The following is a 25,775-nucleotide window of genomic DNA, read 5'->3' as shown; positions in this document are numbered from 1 at the left end:
TTAGAAGACAATTGCACAATCTTTACTGCCATTTTCATCATCTTACAGCCTGCAATACAAGCTCTTGTCCTAATAGCCCCATGCTCAAGTTTCACTGCAATGTGAAAAACAAACAGTCAAAGGAAAACCCAACCCTTGAAGGAAAAATACCTGGTTTGCAATATTGGTGGTTTTTGTTTCTTCTCCATAGGGGGAAAAAAACCCCACAAATCAAAATAGAACATCATCAACAACAACAACAACAAAAAAAAAAACCAAAAAAACAAAAAAACAACCAAAAAAAAAAAAACCAACAAAAAAAACCAACCAACCAAAAAACCAAAAAAACTATAAAAAATCCAAAAAAACCCCAAAAACCAAAAAAAAAAAATCAACAACAAAAAACCCCCACTCAAACAAATAAAAACCCCCAAAATTAGCTGTTTTAAATGACAGATGGACACAAGTCTTAACATACTTCAAGCTTGGACAAAGGAGGATTTAGGCTGTAATGTTTTCATTTCCCCTTGTTGTTTGGTAGGCTTTGTCTGAATCTGGGATGCAAAGACTCCCTCAGTTTGCAAGAAGCAGGAATTCCAGCTATGAAATCTGAACCTACCTCTGGTAAAAATGAGTGGAAAGTACAGGCCATGGAATTGAACAGGGCTTCAGGCAACACCACCAGGCACCACTGAGAAACACTGCCTGGCTACAGGGTACTTCAGAGAACAAGCACAGCTGCTGGCACAAGATATAATGGAACAAATACTTTGGTGGAAGCAGTTTTGGCAATTTAGCCACTTTGCAATATTTTGCAACATCCCTGTCATTCTTAGGGATAGCTAGAACCTTCTGGGAAACTGTTTCCTCTGCACAACATCTAAACAGGACATCCAGTACCAGCAATTTTTACAGAACATACTGTGATGAATATTAGAGTCAGGCAAAGAATGGAAATGCCTGCAAATCCCCATCTGCCCAGATTGTACAGGGCATTTTATAAACTCTGGGATCAATCCTGGCAATGGTTTGCATGCGTATTCACTTTAGTATACAAAGCCCTATTGAAATGAACCAGAAACTTGTACAGTGCATTTCAAAGGGACTTTGCAAAATACTAAGCAACAACTGTGCAGAAACAATAGGTCATAATAATGCCAGAGCTGCTGGTGCATCCTGTGTTCTCAGTGCAGCACTCCATGAGCCATCAGTTGTTGTATTCACCTTAAAAAATTCAGGGAAATAAAATACAAAAACAATATTAGAAATCTGGCATCTTTCCATAAAAACCAGGAAAATTCAACGTTGCCAAGCTGAGGAAAAGCAAGCTTTAAAGAAAACAAAAAGACCCCAAAAGCAAGGATCTTGAATAAAATGTCTAAAGAGACATGGTCCAAACACGTGGCACTTTAAAAAGCCTCTCATGAGAGTTTCAAGTCTGTAAGACTCAAAGTTGGCACCCTTTAGAATTATCAAAAAGAAGAGTTTCAAACACAACGGTCCCTGGAGAACACCCTGATCACACCATGGAAAATGCTGAAACCAGAGCAGGCTGGCTGTCAGCACGTGCATTTGAGCTGCTCTTGCTGTGCTGGGTTCAGGCTCTGAGGTCCCTGGGACAGACTGTGGCTCCCCTGGAATTCACACAGCACCAGCAGTGTACAGTCAGTGCTTGACAACACAAACATTTTGTCATTTCACCAAGCTCCAAGACATGGAGGTGGGTGCTGATGGGGTTTACATTATGCCATCTACTCACTAGTTTTAGCAAAATGGCTTTAGATATCCTATGCAAATCCTACTTCTCACTGGGGCAATGTGTGAAATGGCTGAAGATATTTTAAGCAACATTAAAGTCTATAAATAGTCACATCTCCTTTCCTTCCAGCATCCACTGGAGGATGCTGAGTGCTTCTAAGTACTCCCCCTGACCTGACGTGTTACATCAGAACTAAAACTTTAAGAATCCCTGAGAATTCTGATTTAATCTAGGAAACCACTCCCAGTACGCAGAGTGTGAGAAAGAATTGCTCCACTTCTAACAGATATGCCAGCATTGCTTCACCGTGGGAAACAGTTTCAGGCATTTTGGTTTTTAATGGCACTCTGGGCATAGATGCATGGAACATGCTCTTTATTTCCCCTCCTCTGTACAGTGCAAATTGACAGTTATATCATAGAAATTAAAAATTAAAAAAAAAAGTATCAGCATTCACTCATTACAGCTCTTTCAGTTCATCTGCATCATAATTTTTTCTTTGCAAAGTGAGGAACAATGCCAGTGTCATCCTGAGCCAGAGGGCTGCCTTCTTCCTTCATTTTCAGGCTCTCTTCTGCAAGCTGGGATAGGTACTTCTGCAATCACACAAAAAAACCAAAAGCATTGTTATCAAAACTGAAAATACACAACACAGAATTCTTTGTGCCTCTTCAGAGCTCTAACTCTTCCAACATCTCAAAAGGAAAGAAAGCACACAGCAGTGCCATTTTGGTGAAGACTCGAGCCAGAAAATATGGCTGTGTCAGGCAAACTACCTGAGTGCATGCAGAGCCTCAGAAGTTCAGAGGTTTACTGTGCCACGGGGGGAATTGGTGACAGAACCAGGACTCTACTCTCCATCAGTTTGTGTAACCAGACCTCACCTTTTCTCTGCTTCCCTGTGCTACAGGGCAGGAACTAACTCCACTGAGTCAACTGAATTCTGATAGGAAAGTACTGGTGTGCCAGAACATAAATGTGATTTCAGAGTCTCAATTTAAAGTTTATATATTATATTTTCAGCATGTCCAGTTCAGAGATACTTCATTTGCACAAGAACATTTTGTTTTAAGGGAATAATCACACTCAGTAATAATTAACACAATTTAGCAGTTTGGCTAGACTATTTACCTTTATTGTGTTCCTCTAAGATAAAGCCTTTCACTGCTTTGGGTACTCAGTGAGATTTAAAAGAACATACATGGCCAGTGAGGCTTTCAGCCTTTTGGCAGTGCTCTTAGTTGGCAGAGCTGCACACAAAACAGATGATGAATGGGTATGGGTCTCAAAATAGTGCTCAAACTATTTATTCAAGGTCAGCAGACATAGAAATGGATGGAAAGAAGCTTTTTCAGCAGCAGTAAGTTCAGAGACACCTGAGAAATTCCAACATAATAATGCAGAGGTATTCTTATTAATGACTTACACACATCACATACATTCCACACAAGAACAACTGACTTATTATTAGGATCATAAAATTCCCTTTCTAGCTATTTACTCATTCTGATTTATATTGAAAAGACCCTTTCACATCACTGCAAAATTTTCTTTACTTGCAGGATTTCCCCAGAGTACAGTTTACTCTTTGGCATCCATGGGGAAGAAATTAAATAAGACATGGATGTAAAAATACTAAGGTCTGTGTTAGAGCTGCTACATCCTCTCAGGTAAATATAAGTTTTTAATATAAGAGGTTCATCTGAAAAGGACTCAGCAGTGGTAGTGAATGGACATACCCATGACAAAGTGACAACTGCACACTTGTTACTCTGAATAGAGAATCTGGCCTGTGGAAATTACACAACTCTCAGTCTAGATCTCTGGGTGCAAAATTCCATGTGGCAAAAAGCCAGAGTAAATGTTACAGTAGTATACAGAGATATAGGGACCATAAAGGCTGGGAGACGTGTTCTGTACATCATGAACTGTAACAAATCACTAACACTTGTCCCTGGATCAGATAAGCCAAGCTTTTGGGGCTTTTAATGAGCACTGACCAAAACAAGACTGAGTTTTATCCACTACCTTTAGATGATGTTGCCAGCTACCATGAGTACCACAAACACCAGATTTGAATTCTGCATATTCAAATTAATATACAGCAAAATGGCAGTTAAGCAAAAAATGCGAGTTTTTTCCATTTAAATGCAAGTTTTGAAAAATACTGCATAAAGCCAGTGGAAAACAGGATGAAATACTGCACTGAGTTGCCAAGGTAGCTTCCACCCAATGAATGGTGACAGCTTTCTGTAGCTGGAGGAAGTGGAGGAAGGCAAAAATATAGATTTTTTTTGGATGTGAGAATTGCAGTGTATCTGTAAATATAAACATCACCTGGGAAAATAATTTATTATGATGAAGAGAATTAAAAATTACAAAAAGCCTGCAAAGCTGACAAAAACATATGATTTTTAAAAATCAGTCATTGATGTTATTCGAGGGGCATCATAATTAGATGAAGTTAACTATTTTACTTCAAGACAAAACTGTCATTATCTAAAAAAGGCTTTTGTGAGAAAATTGGCAAACAAGTTGTTTAGTTTTGCATTCAAATCCAAACACTGAACTTATATTTTGGATGTGTCTCAAGGAGATCACATGAGAGACTACAAGTAGCAAATCAGCTATAAAAGACTCAAAGCCATGACACAATCTGGGACACTGTTGTTGTCACTGGATGGTGACATTTGGCATCCAGGGAGGAGAACAGGAACACTGCAGCAATACTCCCATAGCTTCACTACAGTCAGAGTCCTTGGCTCCTGTATTGGTGGATACACTTGTTAACTTGCATCATCACAGGAGAAGACTGGTATTCCTTGCAGAATGCAAAAATGAGCATTATGGCAACTAAAAGAATTCTTGCAACACAGAACAGTGATTTGAAATTTGCTAAGTTTCCACTTGAACAGGCAAGAGTTGGATGAGACATTTACTTCCTGTATTCAGTAAGATAAGAGGTATAGCTCAACAGAACAGCCTGTTTTTATTACTGCATTTGGCAGATTTAATTTTAACAGCTTTTATAGTCTTTGTTCTTTTATCTCAAGTCAGTGTTAGATATCCACCACAGTACTCATGGGAAATGCCTTACTAGGGAGAAAATTACTTTATTTTCACACTAAGTCAGTTTTAGTTGGGCCTGTTTCTTATGACTTTAACAAAATAAGTTAGAAAATTAAAAAAATATATCCCTCTTCTTCCCATGGAACCAGTTGCCAGGATGAGGGGCAGGAGCTGAAATCTTTCTTCAGTATGAGTTTCTTAGGAACAGACTTGCATGAGATACACAGCCTGCACTGAGCAGCGCCACCTCTGGTGAATCCCTCTGGTTTTTTTTGTATGAAGCAAAAAAAGGAATGCAAACTGGGCACCTGTTTTTCAAGCTTGTACTTGGAGGGTCTATTATGAGCAAGCATCAGAGTTCTGTAGTAAGCTTCTGGAATTCAGAGGCCTTTGTGTGATTATTACAGCTATGGAACTTCAGGAATGCCAAGAAGAAAATTCTCCCAAAGAAATTACTTGACTGTGAGTGTCACTAGAAAAATTGATGCCTGCTAGCCAGCTGAGAAAAGAGCTTGAACAGAAGCAGAGTTACAGTGTTTACTGTGGGCAGAGGGAAGGAACAGAGAAAGGAGGAGCAGCTCTGCTTTGTTCTGCCATGACTTTTGCTAAGAGTATGAGAATGCCAGCACAAGTGTGTGTGCAGTGTACACACCCTGCTCATGGGCAGGGACTGGGGGTGGGAGCAAGGCCATCTCCTCTGAGGAGCCCTGAGCATGGGACAGGTAATGCTCAGGCTGTTGTGACTGGTTCTATCAGCGGTGCATCTCAAAAGCGACAAAGGCAGATCTTTGAACTGCAGGCACACGTGGTCTCTGTGTGGTGTTATCAACTGCTGACATGTTTTTGTTATGTTCTTATGGAGCAACAAGCACTGACATGCTCCTGTGTATCCTGATGGAAATTACTCAGCAGTGGTGCTCTGCACACAGGGAGGGGATTTCAGTGGGTCACAGGAAATGCCTGGCAGAGCCTGCCTGTCACAGAGAGCTGCAAGCTGAAACACGCTGAGAAACCCAAACACAGAAATGGGGCTGGCTACATTATCAGACAAATGCCACGTTTAATGCTCCTGCCATTAAGATGTACAAAAGGCTGCTGCTGGGGTCACTCCCAGTGACAGAAACATCTGTGAGCCTCTGAAACAGAGCATTAAAGATCTGACTTGCATGCTGTGCTAGTGACACGGACCACATGTAGATGAGAAGATCAAATTATCACCTGGCCTCATTTTACCTATGATCCAAAAGTTGATTTCAGGTATCTGAGAGTGAGAAATTATCATGTTAATGATTTGAACTACTGAAAAGTTTGTTTACCTGAATTTCACTTCATCTGAATTCTGTCCACACAATAAAAAATATTTTTTATTGCATCATCTACCATACACACAAATCACCCCATGAGCTTGTTGTTAGGTAGTTTCAGGTGTGTTTTTACCTGGAGATTTTTGTAGTGAACAGTACTCCTGCAGTGACTTGTCTTTGCTGTTTCTTCATTTGTATAGAAGAGTCCACAGAGCTTGCAGTAAAACCCAGTTCTAGGCACCACAAATTCCACGCCTGTTGAGAAATTCTGAATCACATTAAAATGTCAGTTGAAATCCTATCCCTCCCATAATAAACTTGTTTTCAAAGAAAAAAAATGTGCTATTTAGTTAAATATTAGGAATAGGAAGACTGAATCCTGGATTCACTTCTCTGATTTCCCTAATTTTGCAATATTAAGCTGCACTTCAAAATCCTTGTGCATTGAAAACACACTTTTTCTCCTCTTTCTTAGATGTACATGCTTTAAAATCTATCTTCTCATAATATTGACTGGAAACTTCATTCTGTAATCTCAAGGGCTAGAAAAGCAAAAATACTTTTTAGCAGTAAATTCATGTTTAAGTTAAACAGATTGCTTTTGAGGATGTACTTCTTCCAAGTGTTTTGCTCATCATCAGCATTTACACAGTAAAGCCAATACTTTTGCTTATACTTTTATTTCAAAGGCTTTTAAATTACTAAGTATTATTTCATATTTATTTTATGTATAGTCCAAGGGAACTTATTTCATCTCATCAGCTGCCTTTTGCCATTCATTCAGAATGAATTAGCAATGATCTAGAATCAAAAACTTGTTTGTTTCAACAGCTACCCATCTGTCATACACCCTGTTCCTTCTCTCCACACATCTGTTCTGAAAAATAAATACAGCAAGTAGCCTTAAAGTGACATCTTGCTGTGAGCCCTGGGTACTGCAGTGGGCGGCCCAACGTACCCAGGGGAATGCTGAGCTCGGTGAAGACGTCCTCTTGTTCCCAGCCTGCTGCAGAGGGCCTTTGTTTAGACTCTACCTCCGGGTATTCCAGAGATCTCATTTCCAAGTACCTAGAATTTGCTTAACAAATGAATAAATGTATTGAATGAAAACAGTTTAATAAAGAGACGTTTGCAAACTTCTTGGGAACACTTTCTGGGTGGATCTATAAATGAAGTAAAATCAGTTAAAAAATGCTTTTTCATTCAAATCAGAAGCCTGTTTACTACAGCTTTAGTATGGTGCAGCCACTTCAATTTCTCCAAGTAGACCATTTTTCTATTTCTAATTTAATGTTATGTTTGGAGGGGGTTTTGTATTTTAATCTCTAAATGGAGTTATAACATTACACTTTTGGCAGAAGCTCACTCTGACTGCAGCTTTGTAACCACATATATTAATTCCTCTATGACCAGTGGTGCAGCTGGGCTGACACAGGGATTGCTGAGATGGTGGGAGCAGCAGGTCCTGATGAATAAAACTCCCCAAACCTGCCTTTTGCAGGATCCCTGCAGCATCATTGGCATCTTCTCCCCGGAGCCACTCTTCTCCCATCCTTATCTCTCCAAAGTTCCTGCTTCATGGCTCCCAGCCACTAAAAGATTTTGGTTTCTGAATAGTAGGGATGGGATGGTTGGTGCCTGCTGGCTGACACTAATGGACACAGCAGGAGTGTCAAGATGTAGAAACACTGGATTGATGTGGTGAGGCAGATATAGCCAGTCAAAAGAACAGCTGTCCCTTCCCGTGATTTCTATAATATTAATGACTTTTATTTAAAAATAGAGACATTTGCTATCACGGAGCTACAGAATTACAGATAAACTGGTCTGATTCCTCTTCTTCAGTCCCTACATCAAAGAACTACCTTACTTACCCTGACAAAATTTCTATTGCATTGCAAATTTTGCCTAGATAAGGGATATATATTCTTATAAAAGAAACATATTTTGCCCAAACCAAACCCTTCCTGTCTTTCAAGTCTGTAGTTCAAAGATCTGCAGTTTTTGGTTATGAGAATGAATTTTTCTTCACTTTTAAATATGTCTATTGCATGATTTAAAATAAAATAATATAAAATCCTAACTGGTTTGCTTTCAAATTAACTTTAAACCTACCCCAGCATTCCAATACTCCAGCAGAGAACCTGGAAAACCCCCAGTAAGCTGGTAAGCTTTTCTTAAGACACCCAAGGCCTTTGCAGCAACTTAAGTCCCACTTAAGTCGATTTCTGCACTTCTGAGCTGGCAGCTGCATTAGTAGAGGTCTAGAGCCTTGGACTGCAGAGTCCAGATAACAAGTCCATGTCAGAAACCTGGGAAGCACGAGAGGCCCTGGAGCTTCCAGGCTCCCTGCTGACAAGCTGGAAGCTGAGATGCTGGAAACACTAGTAAATATGCTCTTGAGACACCCAACTCTTTCATCAGCTGGCTGCCCAGGAAGCCCAGGAGAGCCAATTTTGCCATGCTCAGTCCCATGGCAATGTTATCTCCAAATATGCAAGTCAGGCCAGGTGTCTTCAGGCCAATCAGCTAAGTATTAAAAACCAATGAGTTTCAAATCTGTCCTCGAAGAAGTTAGCTCAAAATCAGTTGTTCACATGAAATGTTTCCTCAAAAATCTTCCATCAACTTCTTTTCAAAAGCCCCTGTCATAGGCTATGGCAGCAATTAAAAAAAAAGCATTTCTGACCAACATTTTCAATGCTGTTTTTCACTTCATCTCACTATGCATAGCTCATTTGCTCGAGTATCATTTTGACAAGGAACTGAACTGACTTTCAGACCCTCAAGATCCCTCTTTTCCTGACAGCTAAAATATAAATAGGTAGCTATGGTTACACTTATTGACTTTATCTCATAGCACATCCTATTAGTTATATTAAAGGCAGCATGCAGTAGATAACAGGACATGATAAGGCAAGTCCTGGTAAAAGGCATGCATTTGCATGAACAGGGACTGAGAAGTAACAACCTATGCATGATATCCATGTTAATAATGCTTCAGTACAGTGTGTAAGAATACCCACCTTGTCCAGGAGCCAGCCAGACATTACAGATACTTTTCTGTTGACCTTCAGAGACTGTCACTCATTTCATTGACAATTCAAAATAAATTTAGCAAGGCACTGAAAGACTTCAGCTAAACTCATGTGAACCTTGACATGACAATTATAGCAGCTTATGCCTTTCAGAAAGCTTGCAAGCTGCTTATCATATTTCCTTTACACTATTCATCTAAGAGGCTCTAATGGTTTAGCTTGGCCAAAGGCACTGGGGTTCTTTTACTAAGCTGCTCCAAGGACAAGCCTTGATACTATTAACAACACTTATTCTCGTTAGCAATAAATTTCAGTCTATCCTCAGAGAAAACATGCAAGGATCTCTGCAGGCTGAAGGGAAAAAAAGCAGTAGTTACCCTTGGCCTCTGGACACTCTTGGCTTCCATGTCTTGTTTCTTCAGTAGCGTTTTTAATGAGCGTTTCCGTAACTTCTCTGCTCTCAGCTCCTTGTGATCCCATCTGTTTGTAATCATCTATAAATGTATCAGGGAGCTGGAGACTCTCTTCTTTCAGATGAACAGAAGGTATATTGTGATCTTCAGGCTCTAAATGAGTGTTAGAGCTCTTATCAATTTTTCCTTCCTTCTGCTGGCAATCAGAATCCTTAGCAGATTGGTCTTCTTTCAATTCCTCTGGCTTCTGTTCAGGGTCCAGATTTAGGCTTGATGCTTCAGTTACAGCATCATCATTATCATCATCCTCATCATCTTCCTGACAGCCACTAGAAGGTGCACTGCCTTTTGCTGTTCTGAAGTTTGTTTCTAAAGCTTTATGGGCAAATTTGTCTTCACTCCTGGTTAAGTGGCTGTGATTGTTTTTCAGTTCTAACACGGTTGATATACAGTGACACATTTCTGAAGCAGCTTTATTTTTTTGATCAACTGGGACTATTTCTTCAAGCTCAGTGATATCAGGCTCCATAATTAAATCATCTTCTCCCACTTCATCTACTGTCACTAATTCCTCCATGTTAGCAGGATACCAGGTCTCACCTTCAATTTCACTTCCACTCTCCCAGTCTCGGTCCTGTCACAAAGATTTGAGAGATTGGTGATTATAGATCATCACTGTTAAAAGGTGGGCCTTAAAACTGGAAAGAACCTTGGTATGGCCACACCTAACTCCTCTTCTGTTTTAGTTTCAAAGAGTGATATGTCTTGGTGTTGTAATTTTAAACCTTATGCACAAGGACAAAAAATATCTATTGAATTATCACAGGAACTTCCCTTTGTGAAGATTTTGTAACTACCTTGGGGATTGCAGTCTCTCCAGTCCCCTGCTTCTTGCTTTTTGAGCAGCAGAGCAAGGCACAATGTGTTACACCTTGTTATGCAATTGATGCTACTATGTGATCCCTTTCCTCTACATTCATCTCAATGAAATGAAAATATACTGAACTCCATTTGAGCCATTATGGCTTTCACTTTGCTGGACTAGGTTCTTTAAATTCATGGTGTCTGAGAAAACATGGCTTCCTTCTGCAGTCATTTCCTTCCACCAGCAAGATTCCTCTGCCAGGGACTGTGCTGGGAGCCACTGGCCTAAACCTTAGGAAAAAGCAGGTTTACAGTTATACTCCAAGGTACATATTTTGAAATACCTCATACATGCACTTACAGACTTACAGGACTCAGGCACTAATACTGGACTTGAGAAGTCTTAGAATTAAAAGGCATATCTTGCTTTTAAGACACTTGCATCTTAGATTTCAACTCCCAGACTCCTTGTGTACGCATAATCTATTAATAATCTGTATTCTCCTCCTGTTTGGCCATTCCCACACTTCCCCTCCTAGAATCCTAAAACAGCATGAAAACTCTGTGAGCTGGCACTGCTCTTGCCAGGAGATCAGTTTTCTGCAGCAACAGATATCAATATCTTCCATATTTGACCATCCACCCATGACCCTACAGATATGAAGCTGGAGGAATTCCAGGGACATTGCTCTCCCCAATTGCAATGCAGCAGTAGGGTTGCTGTAAAGGCATTATTTAATTAAAACCAGAAACAATCAGAAAACTGCTATCTATAGTTTATAAGACCAGTGTTCTAAAAAGCATTCATCATAGTCCCCACTTTCCCCACAAACTGACCACATCTCCTATTTTTGGGCATGGTTTGCGAAGTTACCCAGTTTACTTGGGCATACATTCCTTACAGCTGCCACTGCCAAGCACTATGTATGTGAAGCAATGGACATGAGCAAAGAGTAACTAAAAAAAGAGTTCTGGAGACTTCAGGAAAAGCTGTCCCTTAAAGCAGAGGTCAAGATAAGGCAAGTTAATTTAGACAACCTCCTTCTCCAGCCCCTTTATGTGTTTTTTCATGAGGGGGTTAATATTTAATTTGGGAGAACATGCTACCAAACTTGGGGTTTCAATCATTTTCTCAAAGAATCTACAACAACATGTCACCAACCTTCTCTTTCCTTGTGTTTTCCAGAATCTCTCCAGATTCTTTTCCTTGTTTATTATCTGAAGGTGAGCTCTTCACTGGAACTTGCTCCTCTTTTTCAAGCTAAAATAAATACATATACACGTATAGCAACACACAGTGGTGCTCTAGTATGTTTCTATTCTGGGTTTAGAGAACCAAAGTCACTCACAAGGTCACATTCTTTATTTCTAAAGTTTATGCAAGTCAACTAGGCTGTGGGAAAAGACCCAACAATAAGTTCTATTAGCAGAGCTGCACAAATAAAAATTAAGAAAAAGAATTTTAAACAAAATTAGAGATGTAATTTATATCATAAAATTGGCTAAAAGACAGGTGGGGGAGAATGTCAATTCATTAAAATTTCCAGCCTCCACTCCTCTGTTCTCTACCCACATTTGTTATGTTGGCTCAGCTGTGGTAAGGAGAGCAGCAGTGTTAAAACTCTGCAGAAGACCTCGACTGTTTTGTTTATTGACATAGTATCAGTTGAAAATGGAATTGGTTGTACTGTTCATACTTTGGAAGAACAAAACCACAGTTCTACCTGGTATTTAGTAAAAGAGGAACAAAGCAAAAGTGAGTTCAAGACATACAAAACTTTTCTTCCTTTTAAAATAAATTACTAGCAATAGTCTCCAGAGTGGTATGTCTTTAGCAAAGCCACAGTAAAATAACTCGGAAAACATGCAGAGGAGTGTGATTTAGGATGCTGTCTGACATTTCTCTCTGACATCTCCTCCCAAGGAACCATACATCATAGTAAAATACCAGCCAAAGGAGGAAAATGATAACAGGTGGTACAAACATGCTTATCTATGGCATGAGGCAGTGCTGCTGCTGGTTACACACTAGTGAGTTACAAATCTAGGAAATTCCACCAACTTAGCCCCAAATGAGAAGGAGGTCAACTGGAAACAACTGACAATGGCCCCAGCAGCACAAAGGCAGAAGCAAGAGATGGAGCCCTGGTCAGCCAAGCAGCTCTGCAGCCTCCCATGCCAATAGCCCCGGGGGTGGATGGCAGCAGCCATCCCTGGGGGACTCCAGGGGCAGCAAGGTGGCCCAGAGCCAGTAACCAGATCCCCAGGGGGTGGGGATGTGAGTATGGCTGTGCTGAGACTGAGCAAATGAGGCATCTAGATGTGTTCCCCCTCCTACTTTTCCCCAGTGGAGAATCAAACCCACAAACATTGCCACTTTACCACAGGAAGCACTTCTCCAGAGAGTGCATAATTTTATAGGTGAGCTGATTCAGTGGCTTCTGTCATGGGAAAGATTTCTGCCAGAACATTGAAGGGAGTTGTGTGAATTATCCCTGCCACAGTTGAGGGTAGGGACACATGATTGATAGAAACAATTGCTCTGTTGAGTTATCCAGAAAGAAATGCTTCTCACTAAAAGTTCATTCCCCATTTTAACAGTATAGCAACCACTTCCCTGTATAAATACTGTGTATCTCTGTAAAATATCACTTAATTTCCAGACCAGCCAATCCTCCTCACTGGCAGTGGAAGCAGGTGATGGATGCAGAAAGAGCAACTATGGGGCATTCTGCACAGGATTAGCAGGGCTATTGCCTCTCCACACACAATCTGCATGCAAATAGCAGACTGCCACTTGGTTTTGTTTTCAGCTGTCTGTCCCCATCCCCATAGTTGTTACCCAAAGGTTCTATGCTAGACACAGGATGATAATATCCGTATATCCAACATCACAACAGTGTAATAGATCTGCATGGTCTGGGCAAAAACATGGACAAAACAACCTCCCAAGACTTCTCTAGGACTACATTTCTTGATTTTATAATGGAAAAACATTTCATACTGCTGGCATCACACCCACAACAAATGCTCTAAGATATTTCAGAAAGTATATTACTTCAGAATTCACACTTCTTCTTACATATACTTTTAGATCTCTATTTACCTCGTTCTCAGGAGGTTTGGTTTCCTTCACATCACTGTCTTCAGCAGTAGCATCTTCTTGGTCTTTTTCAGCTTTCTTCACCTTATTCTTTTCATTTTGTTTTTGCCTGGAGCCCTCAGATGCTTTGCTGTGCTTCTGTTCAGCTGCCTCCTCCTTGGCAGTGTCCTCGCTGTAAGAATGCCTGCGTTCCCTTAACTTTGCCTCTTCCTTTCTCTTAGATCTCCCAGGTAAATCCTGCAGTTGCCTCTGAAACTTGTCAGATTTTGACTTAGAGGATTTTCGGTAATAGTCATCTTCCCTGTTCTTGTACCCAGATAAAGGGTGAAGGGACCCAGGGGAACCAGTCCTTAAGTATTTTTCTCTGTGTCCTCTGCCTCCTTCAAGCCGTTCATCCAAATCAAACTTGTCCAGTTGTCGGGAATAATGTTTCCTCTCGTGTACCCACGTGTCAGTCCTGTCCCTCTTCTCCTCCCCATTCTCTCGCCATTCTCTGCTATCTCTTTCCTCGTCCCGTCGAGAGTAGGGGGACTGATCCCACGCCTCTCTCCCATTTCCCCAGTCGGTCCTGCTGGTCCCCAGCGGGCTGTGTGGTGAACTGCAGGAAGTGAAGCTGGGCGTGTGGGATCGAGGTGACAGTGAGCGGCTGATGGGGCTGCGGGAGCGGGGCCTCTCAGCGCCATACCTGCTGCAGGGGGAAAAGGCAGCTGTAACTGGCTGACCCACTGCTGTCTACCAACTCTTGAACACTGGAAGCTCATGGGGACTGCCCTGGGGACTGCGAACCTGAGACCCCAGGCCTTTCACAGACATGCACTGCACAGCTGCAAACAGTGAACAGGAGAAAAGGCAGTGTCATAGCCACAGAGCTTAACTAAATCCCCACAGAACTGTCAAGAATATATTCATTCATTCTTGAAAGTGTCTCACAGGGGTTTTGCATTAAAAGCTTATAATATGTTAATACCTTTACAATGACCCTAATGTGTGTACCCTCAATACTCAGTTAGGGCATCTTTGACACAAAAATGACAAAGGCCACCTGCTCAAAAGAGAAGTTTTAGGGCTGTGATTCCTCTCCAATTTTGCTGAAAGTTCCAGAAGTCAGAGAGATCAGAAATGTACCCAAATACATTTTAATCTGAACTGCCTCCTTCTCACTTGATCTCAATGCAACACCAGCCTTCATGCTTTTCACTCAACAGGGAGGAGAATAGAACAGCTTCATTTTTCTGCCCTTCACATGCCAGACATATTTTCTGAGACATAATCAGTAGGAAAGAGTTATTTTCATAACATGCACAGTTTTAATTGGATCTCATTATACAGGCCCTGTACCAACTATTGAATTGTATAAATATATATATGATTTTATAAGTGAAATCCAAATTAGGAAAGCAAATGAAATAAGAGAGGGAAGCACACAGGTAATGCTTCTTCTACCTGTGGGCTTACAGACTTTCAACTCCAAACTTGGGAGAAACTTTACCTGTCCACTTCACGCAGCAGGTCCCTCTCCCTCTGTGAGTGGATGTCCTGGATTATAGCAGCCACATTCTTACCTGGTTTCTAATAAAAACAAAGACACTGTTTAGCAAGCTGCTCTGCTCTCCAAACTGATACAGGTGATTTTCCTTCAAGAAACAGTATCCGTGCTTCATTCAATTACACTATAACTAGAAATATTTAGTTTCAGTGTTGTGGTTACACTGTCTTTTGCAGTTGGCTTCTCAACAGCACGATCAAAGCAGTAAAATGATACAAATGGAAAATTTGCTCCATTACGTTGTAGCACTCTCTCCTCATGCTTGGCTGCTCTAACTGGCTTTGCAAACCAGCGTGTTCTCAAACTTTGTTACACAATCACTACAGAGCATTTTCTATGAACTGAATCTAGGAGGAAACAAAACAGACAACTTTTCTGATACAGAATCAAATATGCATAGAAGCCTATCTCTGATCCTCTAGGTGTGAATAGCTTTCTCTTGATCTCAGAGTTACTCGTTCTGCAGTTCTCTAAAGGACTATGTTTAGACAAGGAGAGCTTCAGAAAAGCTAAGTGCAAGACATACTGGGGTGTTGGTTACTCCTAGGTAGGATGCACCACACAAGCATGTGTACAAACACTTGGAGCACACACAGATGAGCAACATAATAATGTAGGAACTCAGAAGTTGCAGCAGTATATAGCTCATGCATATTTCCCTCTTTGTATTTTTATTTGCTTTCTTTCTTGTGCAAAGAAAATAATTCCATTACCTGAAAAACTGTCATTGGAAAAGCAGAAAAATATTCCCGGAATCTAGGCAAACTATCACATTCTCCTGGGTAACTCCTGCCTCTCTGTCAAGATGCACAATCTTCACCACCTAACATCTGAACCCCTCCCTGTGCCACGTTAGAAAAGTCTGCCCTGATTTATGAACTTTTGGCAATTCTTTTAAAGTCTCCTTAGTGTGTGCATATGGGAGAGAAAGAGGCTTTTCCAAGGGGCAAGCCAAACCATCCGAGTTCCTTTATTTTTTTCCCCAACACTCATAAAAGAACCCTTAACATTATATTGGAACATTACAGAGCTGTTCTATAAAATAACTTTGTGCTGTGATGAGTAATACAATATGGAGCTTTTACGCTCTGCATTGCCAGTTCTGGTCCAAGCCACCATGAAATAAAATTACTCTCTTAGCATTACGTTGCAGTATATAAGTCTCTATAAATACTTTCACAAGAGCAGTGATCTTTGTACATCACACAAGTGTCTGCAACAGAAGTGTCATACACTTTACAGGAAGTCTAAAGAATATTGCTCTGGTTTGACTTTATGTTAAAAGAAAAAAAAATCAGCTTTACAACTTAGGTCATTCATAAGAAATAAAAAGGAATCAGCATGCTGTTTAGTCCTGTTACCACTGCTTGGTGTCAAGACTGTGCTATGGCTCAAGCACAGAAGCAGTGAAAAAAGCATTGTTCTGGGCTTAATGCCTGGCTAAAAGGATAGAACCATCTTATTTTTGCTGACATGTTGTATTTTACACATGGCTGTGTGTTAGACATTTGTTAGACCAAGCAATATAGGGAGCCTGCTCACAAGGAAGCTCAGAAGGGATTTTTGAAATAATGGTATGAATAGATCACAGAAAATAGGGTCTTTTCCAAGAGCTACAATTTAGAATAAGAGCAAGCAGCTAAGTGTAAAAGATTGATAATACAAATTCATTAATTTATCTTTATTTCCTTTTCCATAATATTAAAGCATTAATTAGAAATCAATCAGCAATAATATTTTAAAATGCATTCTCCAGATGTGCCATGGAAGCTCACATAATTTGATCAGGAATGACCATCTTACCTTCAGCTGCAATTCCTTGTATCTTTTAGACATCCTAATAAGTAACTTGTCATCATTTATCATAGCAGGTTTTTCTTTGTAGTACTGTACCATGGCCTGGGCTGCTTCACTGTAAGCCATTTCCAGAAAGGCCTAGCACAAATGGAGAGAATTTTATTACACAATTAAAAATACAAAGTATAAGACAGAAAAGGTAGCACAATAAATTTTCTCTGGCTTCTTCTCATGCAAAATGTCTTGATAGTACAAAATTGGGTAGCTTTCCAGGCCTGAAGCTGAAATGATAACACTCAGTCCATTTCTCAGTCTTTCTTTAACTGTTAATAATGGTTTCAAACCAGCTATTAAAGCCAATATATGACCTTAGAGGCTGGTTCAGTTAAAAACTAAATGATTAAAAACTAAACTTTCCTGATTGGCAGTGTTCAAGGCCAGGCTGGATGGGGCTCTAAGTAACCTGTTCTAGTGGAAGGTGTCCCTGCCCATGACATGGGATTAGAACTAGATGGTCTTTAAGGTCCCTTCCAACCCAAACCACTCCATGATTCTGTGATTTTTAAACATTACAATCTCAAACATTTTCCACTGGCATGGGTTCTACATTCTACATTTTTTCTGCTGCAGGCATGTGAAAGAAGCTATTCTATTATTACCAGCTTACACCACTGGTACACTTAAGCAACTTAGGGTAGACTTAAGCTACTATAAAGAACAAGAGAAGTCTGAAAGTAACCCTAACAAATGGCTGAGAGAAGGCAGGAAGTAATCAGCTTTAAAAAATAGTAAAAGTACAGCCTTATAACACTTTTTCATAGAGATTGCCAAGATTTTTAAACAAGAACTTGTTTAGATGTGGCCATGCTTATATCTCATCTAATTCAGTGACCACCAACTTTCTTTTTCACTTTGAGAGCAGGCTTCATACAGTTACGTTTCTATTACTAAATAAGAGTTTTCCCCCAGAGACTCTGTCTTCATGTTTAAATCTTCATATCTTTATACCAATAGATGTTAACACTGGTAACCTCAAATGCACAGTACCTGATTAGTAGATTTCATGAGGATATAGTTGGTGACCTTTCCAAATGGGAGGCCCAGGTTAATGACATCATTCTCTGTGCAGCTTCCCTCGGGGAGGTTGCAAATGTGAACAACTCGACCCAGTGTAGATTTCCTCTGGGGAAACTGGGGAAGAAAACCCAACTCAAACCAATGTTTTTATGTTAGGTATTTTCTCCACTAGATAACATCTTATATTTCTGCAAAAATGAAATGCTCTGCTCACCTGCTATTAAGAAAAAATATTCTGTAAAAACTTGTATTTTAACATCCTGGCTTAGAAGTACAAATGGAAAGGGAAATATTTAGCTGCAGCGCAGGCTGCAATGGAGTCTCTATCCCCGGACTTTCTAAGTCCAGAGAGGATTTCTGGAAGGAAGATGTCCTTCAAACAGGATCAATGATATTCCTGAAAAAACTAACCGCTCACTGCAGTCCTTGCTGAATTTATGGATGTTGGAAATCAGTTTGGGTGACAACATTGGTGTTCACGATAGTAGGGACTAAATTTAAATTTTTCTTTGTGGAACAGACTGGGCCAGGGGTAAAAGTGATCCCACTTAACTTGTGAGAGGACACACAGCTGTACCTGGGGTTAGAAAACCTGCTACTTTCCTCTGTCAATGCAACAACACACAGGAGGAGGGACTTCCCCCTGGGAGGACAGTGAACACCGGACATGCAGAGAGGCAGAGCTCCTGAACTGGGCTGGCACAGGCACGGAGCACTGGAGTGGTGATTGCTTCCCAAGGATGGAAGTCTATTTTGGAGTGCTGGGGCAGTTCCGAAAGAGCTGCCCATCTTCCTGGCATGGAAAGCAGGCTCTACACGCCCTGTGCAAAAGGCATCAGGGTACAGCCAGAGAGAAGGTTAATTTACCATAACAAATGACAAGCAAAACATTACTCACATGGGATTAAATCTTTCCAGACTACCACCATGTTTATGACCTCTGCATTACGATTTTACTGAAGAAGTAACTCTACCTTCAGTTAAAATTGTGCCATTCAAGGAAAGATGCAAATCATGTAATCTTGTGGGATCAAGTTCACCAGAGCCATCACAAATGTTTGGCTTGTCAGCAAGTTCACAAGTTACAGAGCTAATGTTATCTTATTTACACCTCCATCCTGCTGCCTTCCCTCCAGACTTCACCACTTAACCATTTGTGTATTTTTGCTGCATTAAGACCCTGCATTACATAGTGATCTGCTATTTAGCTTGTGTCTCCCAGAGCCTACCTGGGTGTATAAGGTAAATAAAAGAAGAGCAAAAGTCCAGAAGTAAGGTATTTTACTAGCAGAAAAATAACAAAGACCTGATCCTGAAAAAAAAACACGAAGCACTCAACTCCAATTGAATGGAAAATGTAGTGATGCCTGCATACATCTGGCAAGGCAGCATGTAGCACAGAACAGAAGAACACTACTACAGCTACAGGAAAAGGAAAAATCAAATGCAGTCTCAGTGTAAGAATACCCCAGGCCACCAGTCACCTTCTGTTTGTTTTGTTAAATCTGTCAAAAGATGGTATGTAAGAGTCTATTGGACTAGAAAGGCTCAGCTTTTCTCTGCCTTGGCTCCAGAGCCCACGTTCCCACACACAGCTCTCAGTACTTTAAATCAAACAACTCTAGGATGTTGCCACTTCCCCACAATTGCCAATGGCTTAAATTAAAATGCTATGCCATAGCATGCTGTAGTTCTTGATTAAGAAGTGGTCACATACTCATGCCAGAAGTCAACAGGCTGTACCAAGCAATAATCTTGTCAGCTGATTGCAGTTAAACTAGATCCATTCATTAAACAGAGCTGTAAATCATGGTCAGAAAAGGAATATACACCTTCCATATCTACAATCAGGAAGTCAGAGGAGCTGTTGCATGCCAGGTGTTGAACGTAATTTTCAGTAAGACTCCAAGTTAACTTTCTTGGCAGCCAATGTCTACCAGGGGTTACCAATGTAGCTCCATGGCTATTAAAAAAAAAAATCTAAAAAAATTATACACAGCAGCAAAATGCACTTCATATTATTTACAATATTATTTCACCCATCCAATTTGGTGATTTTTTATTACAGCTGTTTTCTTACATTTTTGTCATTGTAATTGTTTCTTGCCTTTTCAAATTCTTTATCCTTTTCTTGAGCTTCACATGAAATTTTTTCTAAAGAGAGCAAGAAACTGCCAATCTCATCCCTCCAGTGCTAATGGCTCTCCACGCCCAAGTGAAGACTGGTAGCACTTGCCTTTTACAGAAGGATAGAGTTATTTGCAGATGGACAGCACAGAGCAGGCTCTCCCAGAAATCTGAACACTTTGTTTATGATTACATGCAGGGTCAAGTGTAATCTCCTACTGCTCAGTTAAATGGCAGCAGCTTAGCTGAAAGTGAATACTACCAAGCAAAGGTGTAATAAATTATAAGCCACCTGGGTTGCAGAGTGAATGACAGCTGGCAAACTCAGTCTTAACACCTCTAATATAGCTCCCTGTTCATCCAACGGGATTCTGAAGAGAAAAGGGATTTACAGCATCCAGGAAAAATCAAAGTTATTGTTTCTTTTATGTCTCAAAATACTGCACGTCATTCAGAAGAAGGACTTCTTCAGGCAGCTTAAATGATAAATAGTGACACATTCTAAAGAGAAATGACACTGGTATTAGCAGTAATTTCATTTGTTGCAAAGTTGACAGACATGATGAAAAGGAACATTCCTCTGCACCCACTACTAGTCCACCTCTGACCTTGGAGGCAGCTGTCATGAGCAGCTCTGCTCTTTGCTGGCCTGCACTCACAGTATCTGTGACAGGCAGAAGCTGAAACCCCTTCGTATAACCTCTTGCACAGTAAAACTGCATGGTAGAAAATTGGTTGGATTAAGGAAATCTGGGTGAACTTTCTGCAAGCAGTGCCTGATGTGAACTGGAGTGTCACAGGGACACAATTCAGCCTGGCTTTTCAGAGTGTCTGAGACTATATCAGGAGAGATATGTACATAAAAGTTAACAAGGTGAAAACTTGAACCCCTGGATTACTGTTGCTATTCCATGAACGCCCTAACATAAGTCTTTGGTGTGTCCAGCTCTAGTCGTAGCTTTCTGATATATGATGAGTTTCATTTTAACCCCAACAACTTTGTATTTTCATTATTAATATGGTTTGCTTTTATTTGCCTTTTTTCCCTTTTAAAATGTTTCTGCTTTGTCATTGTAAGAGCTCCTTTTAATGTTGGGTTTTTTTCTGGCATTTTTTGATCATAAAGCTAGGAATTCAAGTGTACATTAGAGCAATAGAACTGGGGACCTGTGCTGAAATGCAGGGCAGGGACTAATAAACCTAAACCATGGAAGGCTCCACACCAAAGCAAACTTGCTGAAAGGCTACCAGTGACAACAGAGGATATAAATACTACACTAAAATAAACTAAGGAAAAGTTAATCCAGTATAATGAACAGATCTGTGACCTCCAGATGAGTAACACTGAAGCTGCAGCCATTGTCTTTGCCTGGGAGAAGGATCTCCGAGTGAGAGAGGCAGAGAGCAATTGCTGCAAATAAATAACCAGAGAAATAGAAGGTTGCTTGATGGGGTCAATATTGAAGGTAACTAAAAACTAATCCAAATCTTCATTCCAAGCTGAAGCTGACCTTCCTGGGTCAAAAAGACTCAGACAATGGGGGAAGAAAAGTCAATGGGAAACACACAAACCTATTTACCTACCTCCCCAAATAACTCTGACAAGCAAACAACTGTTAGCACTGGAAAACAACAAAGCCAAACAAAAACTACAATCAAGTTAATATTAGCTCAAAATCAAAAGCATGGAAGAACTGCAGGGAAGCTGAAATAAAAGTATGAATATTCAGATTACTGTCTAAAAGAAAGCCTTCAGGATTTTGATTCCAATAAGTACAAGTGGCTTCTACAAGAATCTCTACACAGATATCAATTTATTTAGGTACTCACTCTTACCCCGGATGGAGGAGAAGGAAATGTAGGCTGGCCAAAGGGTCTTGCTGGTGTAGTGATAAAAGATGCACCAACATTTGGTGGATAATCTGAACAATGGATTACACACATTTCATTAAAATCTTGGCTCATATTAATTGCATTAAAGTGCTCACTAAGCAAAGCCTCATTTACATAGTAAATAATTTCATAGTCTCTACAACCAAATTATACACTGTTTTGTTGTACTGTGAAAACAAGTTGTTGTTTGAAAGAAAAATAAATGCATATTTCAAAGGGCACAGTATTGGCTTTTATTCTTTTTTTGTGCACAAAATTTTTCCTTGGAAGCTTTTATCACATTTCATTTAAAAAACGCAGTTCTCCTCAGAGACTGATTTCCCTTTCAATTAAAAAAAGTGGTTTTAACTGTTACACATACAACCATTCACCTTCAATACTAGATGGATTGAAAACTGCTGCATTATTTGGTGATAAATGCAATGTTCCATCTGCTGAGCTTAACACACACCGGATACCAGTGCTGGAAAAGAAAAAAAAAAAAAACTTTAGGAACAATCATGATGTGCCAAAAATATTAAAGCTTAATTGTTAGACAGTAAATTCCCAGTGGAAAACCACTGAAGTAATGGATATTCTGTTAGCAATTCAGTTTGAAGAATTCATTTTAAAATAATACTTACTTATCTGAAAAAGCCATACATTTTTGGATGTGAAGACTTCCTTTAATGTGCTGATCCCAGTCCTATGTTGAAACAAAGAGATGATGAACATAGGAAAAATCCTGAGACAAATTTACAGATTTTTTTACAGAGATTATTCCTCCATTCAGTTTACCTTATCCTAAAAATGATACTGAGATGCTGAAGATCAAACTTTGTGATATCAGAGCCAAACACACCTTCAACCAATGCATTTACTGATTTGTTATTTGAATGTTAAATTATCAGTTACTTTACAAAAGGAAACCTTCTCTGTATTAGGTTTTAAATTCAGCATGTTTCTAGTAATGAAGTTATTTCAATCTAGCTGATGACCTCATCCTGCAAGGTGCTAAGCACCCTCGACTCCTGCAGCATCCATAAACGTGGTCAGTATTCAGTGCAGGACAATGCTTATTATTTCACTAGATCAGCAACATTTATCAAGTACTTCAGATATTTACATTTCTATGATCCAACTGAGACAATGCATTAAACACTAACTAACAGATCCCCTGAAACTCACTTCAATGGCATTGCCCCTGCCCTCTTTAAGTGCTTAATGAAAAAAAGAAAACTAGACAGGGGCTAGTTCAGCCCAGCCCTGCAACCTGCAGTAACCAAAGCAAAACCTTTTGCATGCAGTTGCTAAAGGTGTAGAAGGTAAACATGAAAGCAAATATATACAAATATCTCAAATCCCCAGGGTGTGTAGGGATCAGGTACTATTTAAGTTGCTGGCCATTTTCCTTCCTGCATACATGCTGTTATACTTTTATTGTCAGGCCACCATCAGCATGAGAATACATACATGACTTTGTGGCTAAGTGCTGGTCCTGTGAAATGACAGAAAAGGTCATGAGGACTTGCTGGCCAGGGCTCACCAAGAGGCCAGAACAACCACGGATGGCTGTGGGCCTCAGATGGCCACTTAAGTGGCCTTCTCCAGACCTGACCTATATAACGTGACTTATAACACGTTGTCTGAGAAACTGGGAAGTTGTTTCTTGAGGGTGAGGTTGAATTTGGATCTCCCTTGGCAGTATGAACGGAGAAGTGAGACAGAGCACAGTCTGTACTACATGTGCCGAGCAGCTTCTTGCTTTCAGGTCAAAGTCCCTGGGGACTTTGAGCCCTAAATTTTCCTCTGAGACACAAGAAAGAAAAAAATCCTACAGAGGAATAGTCAAAATAATTTTATTTAAAAAAATGCACTGTTTTTTAAAGTAAGTTGCTTCCATGAGGCTGTTAGGGGGAAGCCTTTGGGATCAGAAAAGAAGAAGCAGTTGAAACTACAGATGTGGGGTTGCAACACTGCCTTGAGTATCGGGGGATCAGCTTCAAGCTCCTCCCTGCTTCACTCCCAGCCCTTGAGGTAAGCTATGACCTCGGCTCAGACCTCACATTTCTCACATCAGTGCTGTAATCTCACCATCTTTCATGGCAGGATGTGGAACAAAACCAGATCTCAAAGCCTGGTAACTGTCATGAAACAGATGTACCATACCCTCAGCAACACTATGGCCCTTTGTTTCTGCATCTCTCAGGTGGTGATGGACACTGGCACTGAGGGGTGGCAGGGGCTGGTGGCCAGATCAGCCACCTGGAAGCCTGTTCAAGGGTCTGAACCTTGCCCAGGGACACCCTCAAACCACTCACCTTCAGATCGAAGATCTTCTTGTCGCACAGGGTGCAGATGTGGGGGAAGTGGAGAGGGGCCACGCCGCGGAGGTCGCCAAGCTGGTGTGGTGGCAGGGGGCGGGTGGGCAGTTCGGGCGTGCCGCCACTGCGCTCCTCCTTCTGCCTCATGCGAGGGCTGCCGAAGCTCTGCGCGCTGTGGTTGAGGCGGCCGAAGGCGGGGGGGGCGGCCGTGCTGAACTTTGTGTCAGGTGTCGGCTCTTCGGGGTTGTACAGCTCGTTTCTTATTTCATACTGCTGCTGACTCGCTGACGGCCACAGGCTGTCTCCGGGCATGAGGTCAGGCTTGTTTTGGCTGGGGAAATTAGGGATATTTTCCCACTGGTTGCTTGTACTGCTGCCATGCAAGACAGGGCCAGGATCTCCTTTCGGATGGGAGCCCGTGTGTGGGTCGCTGGGGAAGGCCCGTGCTGCCCCATGCTGTGCTGCCGCCCCGAAGGACTCCTTGGGAAATGTCGCCGCCGCCTCGTGCTGCAGCTGGCCAGGAGCCCCAAAGTGACTCTCGTAGCGCGGCCCTGCTGCTGAGGTGGCAGCGTGGGTGCCACCAGCAAGGAAGCCGTGCTGGCTGGACTGCTCCCCCTCCGAGGAGAATGCCTGAGAGGCTGCAGTGATGTTTTGCTTGTACTCATAAAAGCCCCCTGCAGCAGTAGATGTGGAAGCACCTGCTTTGTTGAGACCCACCACCTGGCCGGAGGTCGGAGCCATGACACTTCCAAAGGGATTCATGACAATTGCGTTGGGGGCCTGGGCCTGCACGGCTCCCAGCCCTCCCCCCGGGGTGGCTAAGGCCGGGCTCTGGGCAGGAAAGGCAATGCTGCCAGAGGGGAACCTCGTGCCGGCAATGCCAGGCCCCTGGGGCGGGCCTGCGGCGTGGCCCTGCGGGGCGCTCATCACCGTGGGGTGCCTCAGCTGGTTGAAGAGTGGCTGGGACATGGCCACTTTGGAGAGCACCTGGTTGAGGACAGTGGCAGCGGCCGGGTTGTTGGTGACGGCGGTCTGAGCCAACTTCAGCCTGTGGAGCGTGAGCTGCGCCTGGAGCTGCGCCAGCTGCAGGCTCGCCGGCGAGGGGAGCAGGGGGCTCGGGGCGCCGACAGAGAACGGACTCTTCTCCAGGAGCTTGGCAGCACTGCAAAGGATCAGCATCTGAGTTAGCCAAATTCACCCCATGCCTCCTATTCTCACCTCCTGTTAAAGCCCAGCATGGGATACACAGCCGCTTCCAGAGATTTGGTGTATCCAGATCAGGGAGAGCAAAGCGGTGATTGAGAATGTATCCATAACAGGCCATCTTCCTTTCCTCATCTGATGCCACGTCTCTTTCAATCAAAAAGTTAATTGGTAGGCAACTATGCAAAAGATCTTGCTTTAAAACCCTAATTTCATCCCTCATCAGCCTCTGGATCAGAGCTTCAACACTCATTTTAAGAACCCACAGGACTTATGCTTCTAATGAAGACCAGGAATGGA

General features: G+C 41.5%; 1 protein-coding gene across 1 annotated transcript in view; it reads right to left on the bottom strand.

Annotated features, from left to right (window-relative positions):
- Positions 1-1,746: 1,746 nt before the first annotated feature.
- The window catches only part of RBM20 (RNA binding motif protein 20), a 51,952-nt gene continuing 27,923 nt past the window's right edge, over positions 1,747-25,775 (bottom strand). The window contains exons 4-16 of the mRNA XM_056515759.1: positions 24,270-25,434; positions 22,593-22,654; positions 22,341-22,432; positions 21,913-21,998; positions 17,920-18,063; positions 16,879-17,010; positions 15,019-15,098; positions 13,533-14,217; positions 11,589-11,687; positions 9,527-10,196; positions 7,070-7,189; positions 6,245-6,366; positions 1,747-2,334 (exon numbers count right to left, since the gene is read on the bottom strand). Of these exons, the coding sequence (XP_056371734.1) occupies positions 2,224-2,334; positions 6,245-6,366; positions 7,070-7,189; positions 9,527-10,196; positions 11,589-11,687; positions 13,533-14,217; positions 15,019-15,098; positions 16,879-17,010; positions 17,920-18,063; positions 21,913-21,998; positions 22,341-22,432; positions 22,593-22,654; positions 24,270-25,434 (3,568 nt within the window). The 3' untranslated portion in view covers positions 1,747-2,223. The remainder of the gene's footprint in view (positions 2,335-6,244; positions 6,367-7,069; positions 7,190-9,526; positions 10,197-11,588; positions 11,688-13,532; positions 14,218-15,018; positions 15,099-16,878; positions 17,011-17,919; positions 18,064-21,912; positions 21,999-22,340; positions 22,433-22,592; positions 22,655-24,269; positions 25,435-25,775) is intronic.

Source organism: Oenanthe melanoleuca, unplaced genomic scaffold, assembly GCF_029582105.1.
Source record: "Oenanthe melanoleuca isolate GR-GAL-2019-014 unplaced genomic scaffold, OMel1.0 S062, whole genome shotgun sequence".
NCBI classification, from domain to species: domain Eukaryota; kingdom Metazoa; phylum Chordata; class Aves; order Passeriformes; family Muscicapidae; genus Oenanthe; species Oenanthe melanoleuca.
The sequence above is the reverse complement of the archived record's forward strand: the minus strand, read 5'-3'. Positions and strand labels throughout refer to the sequence as shown.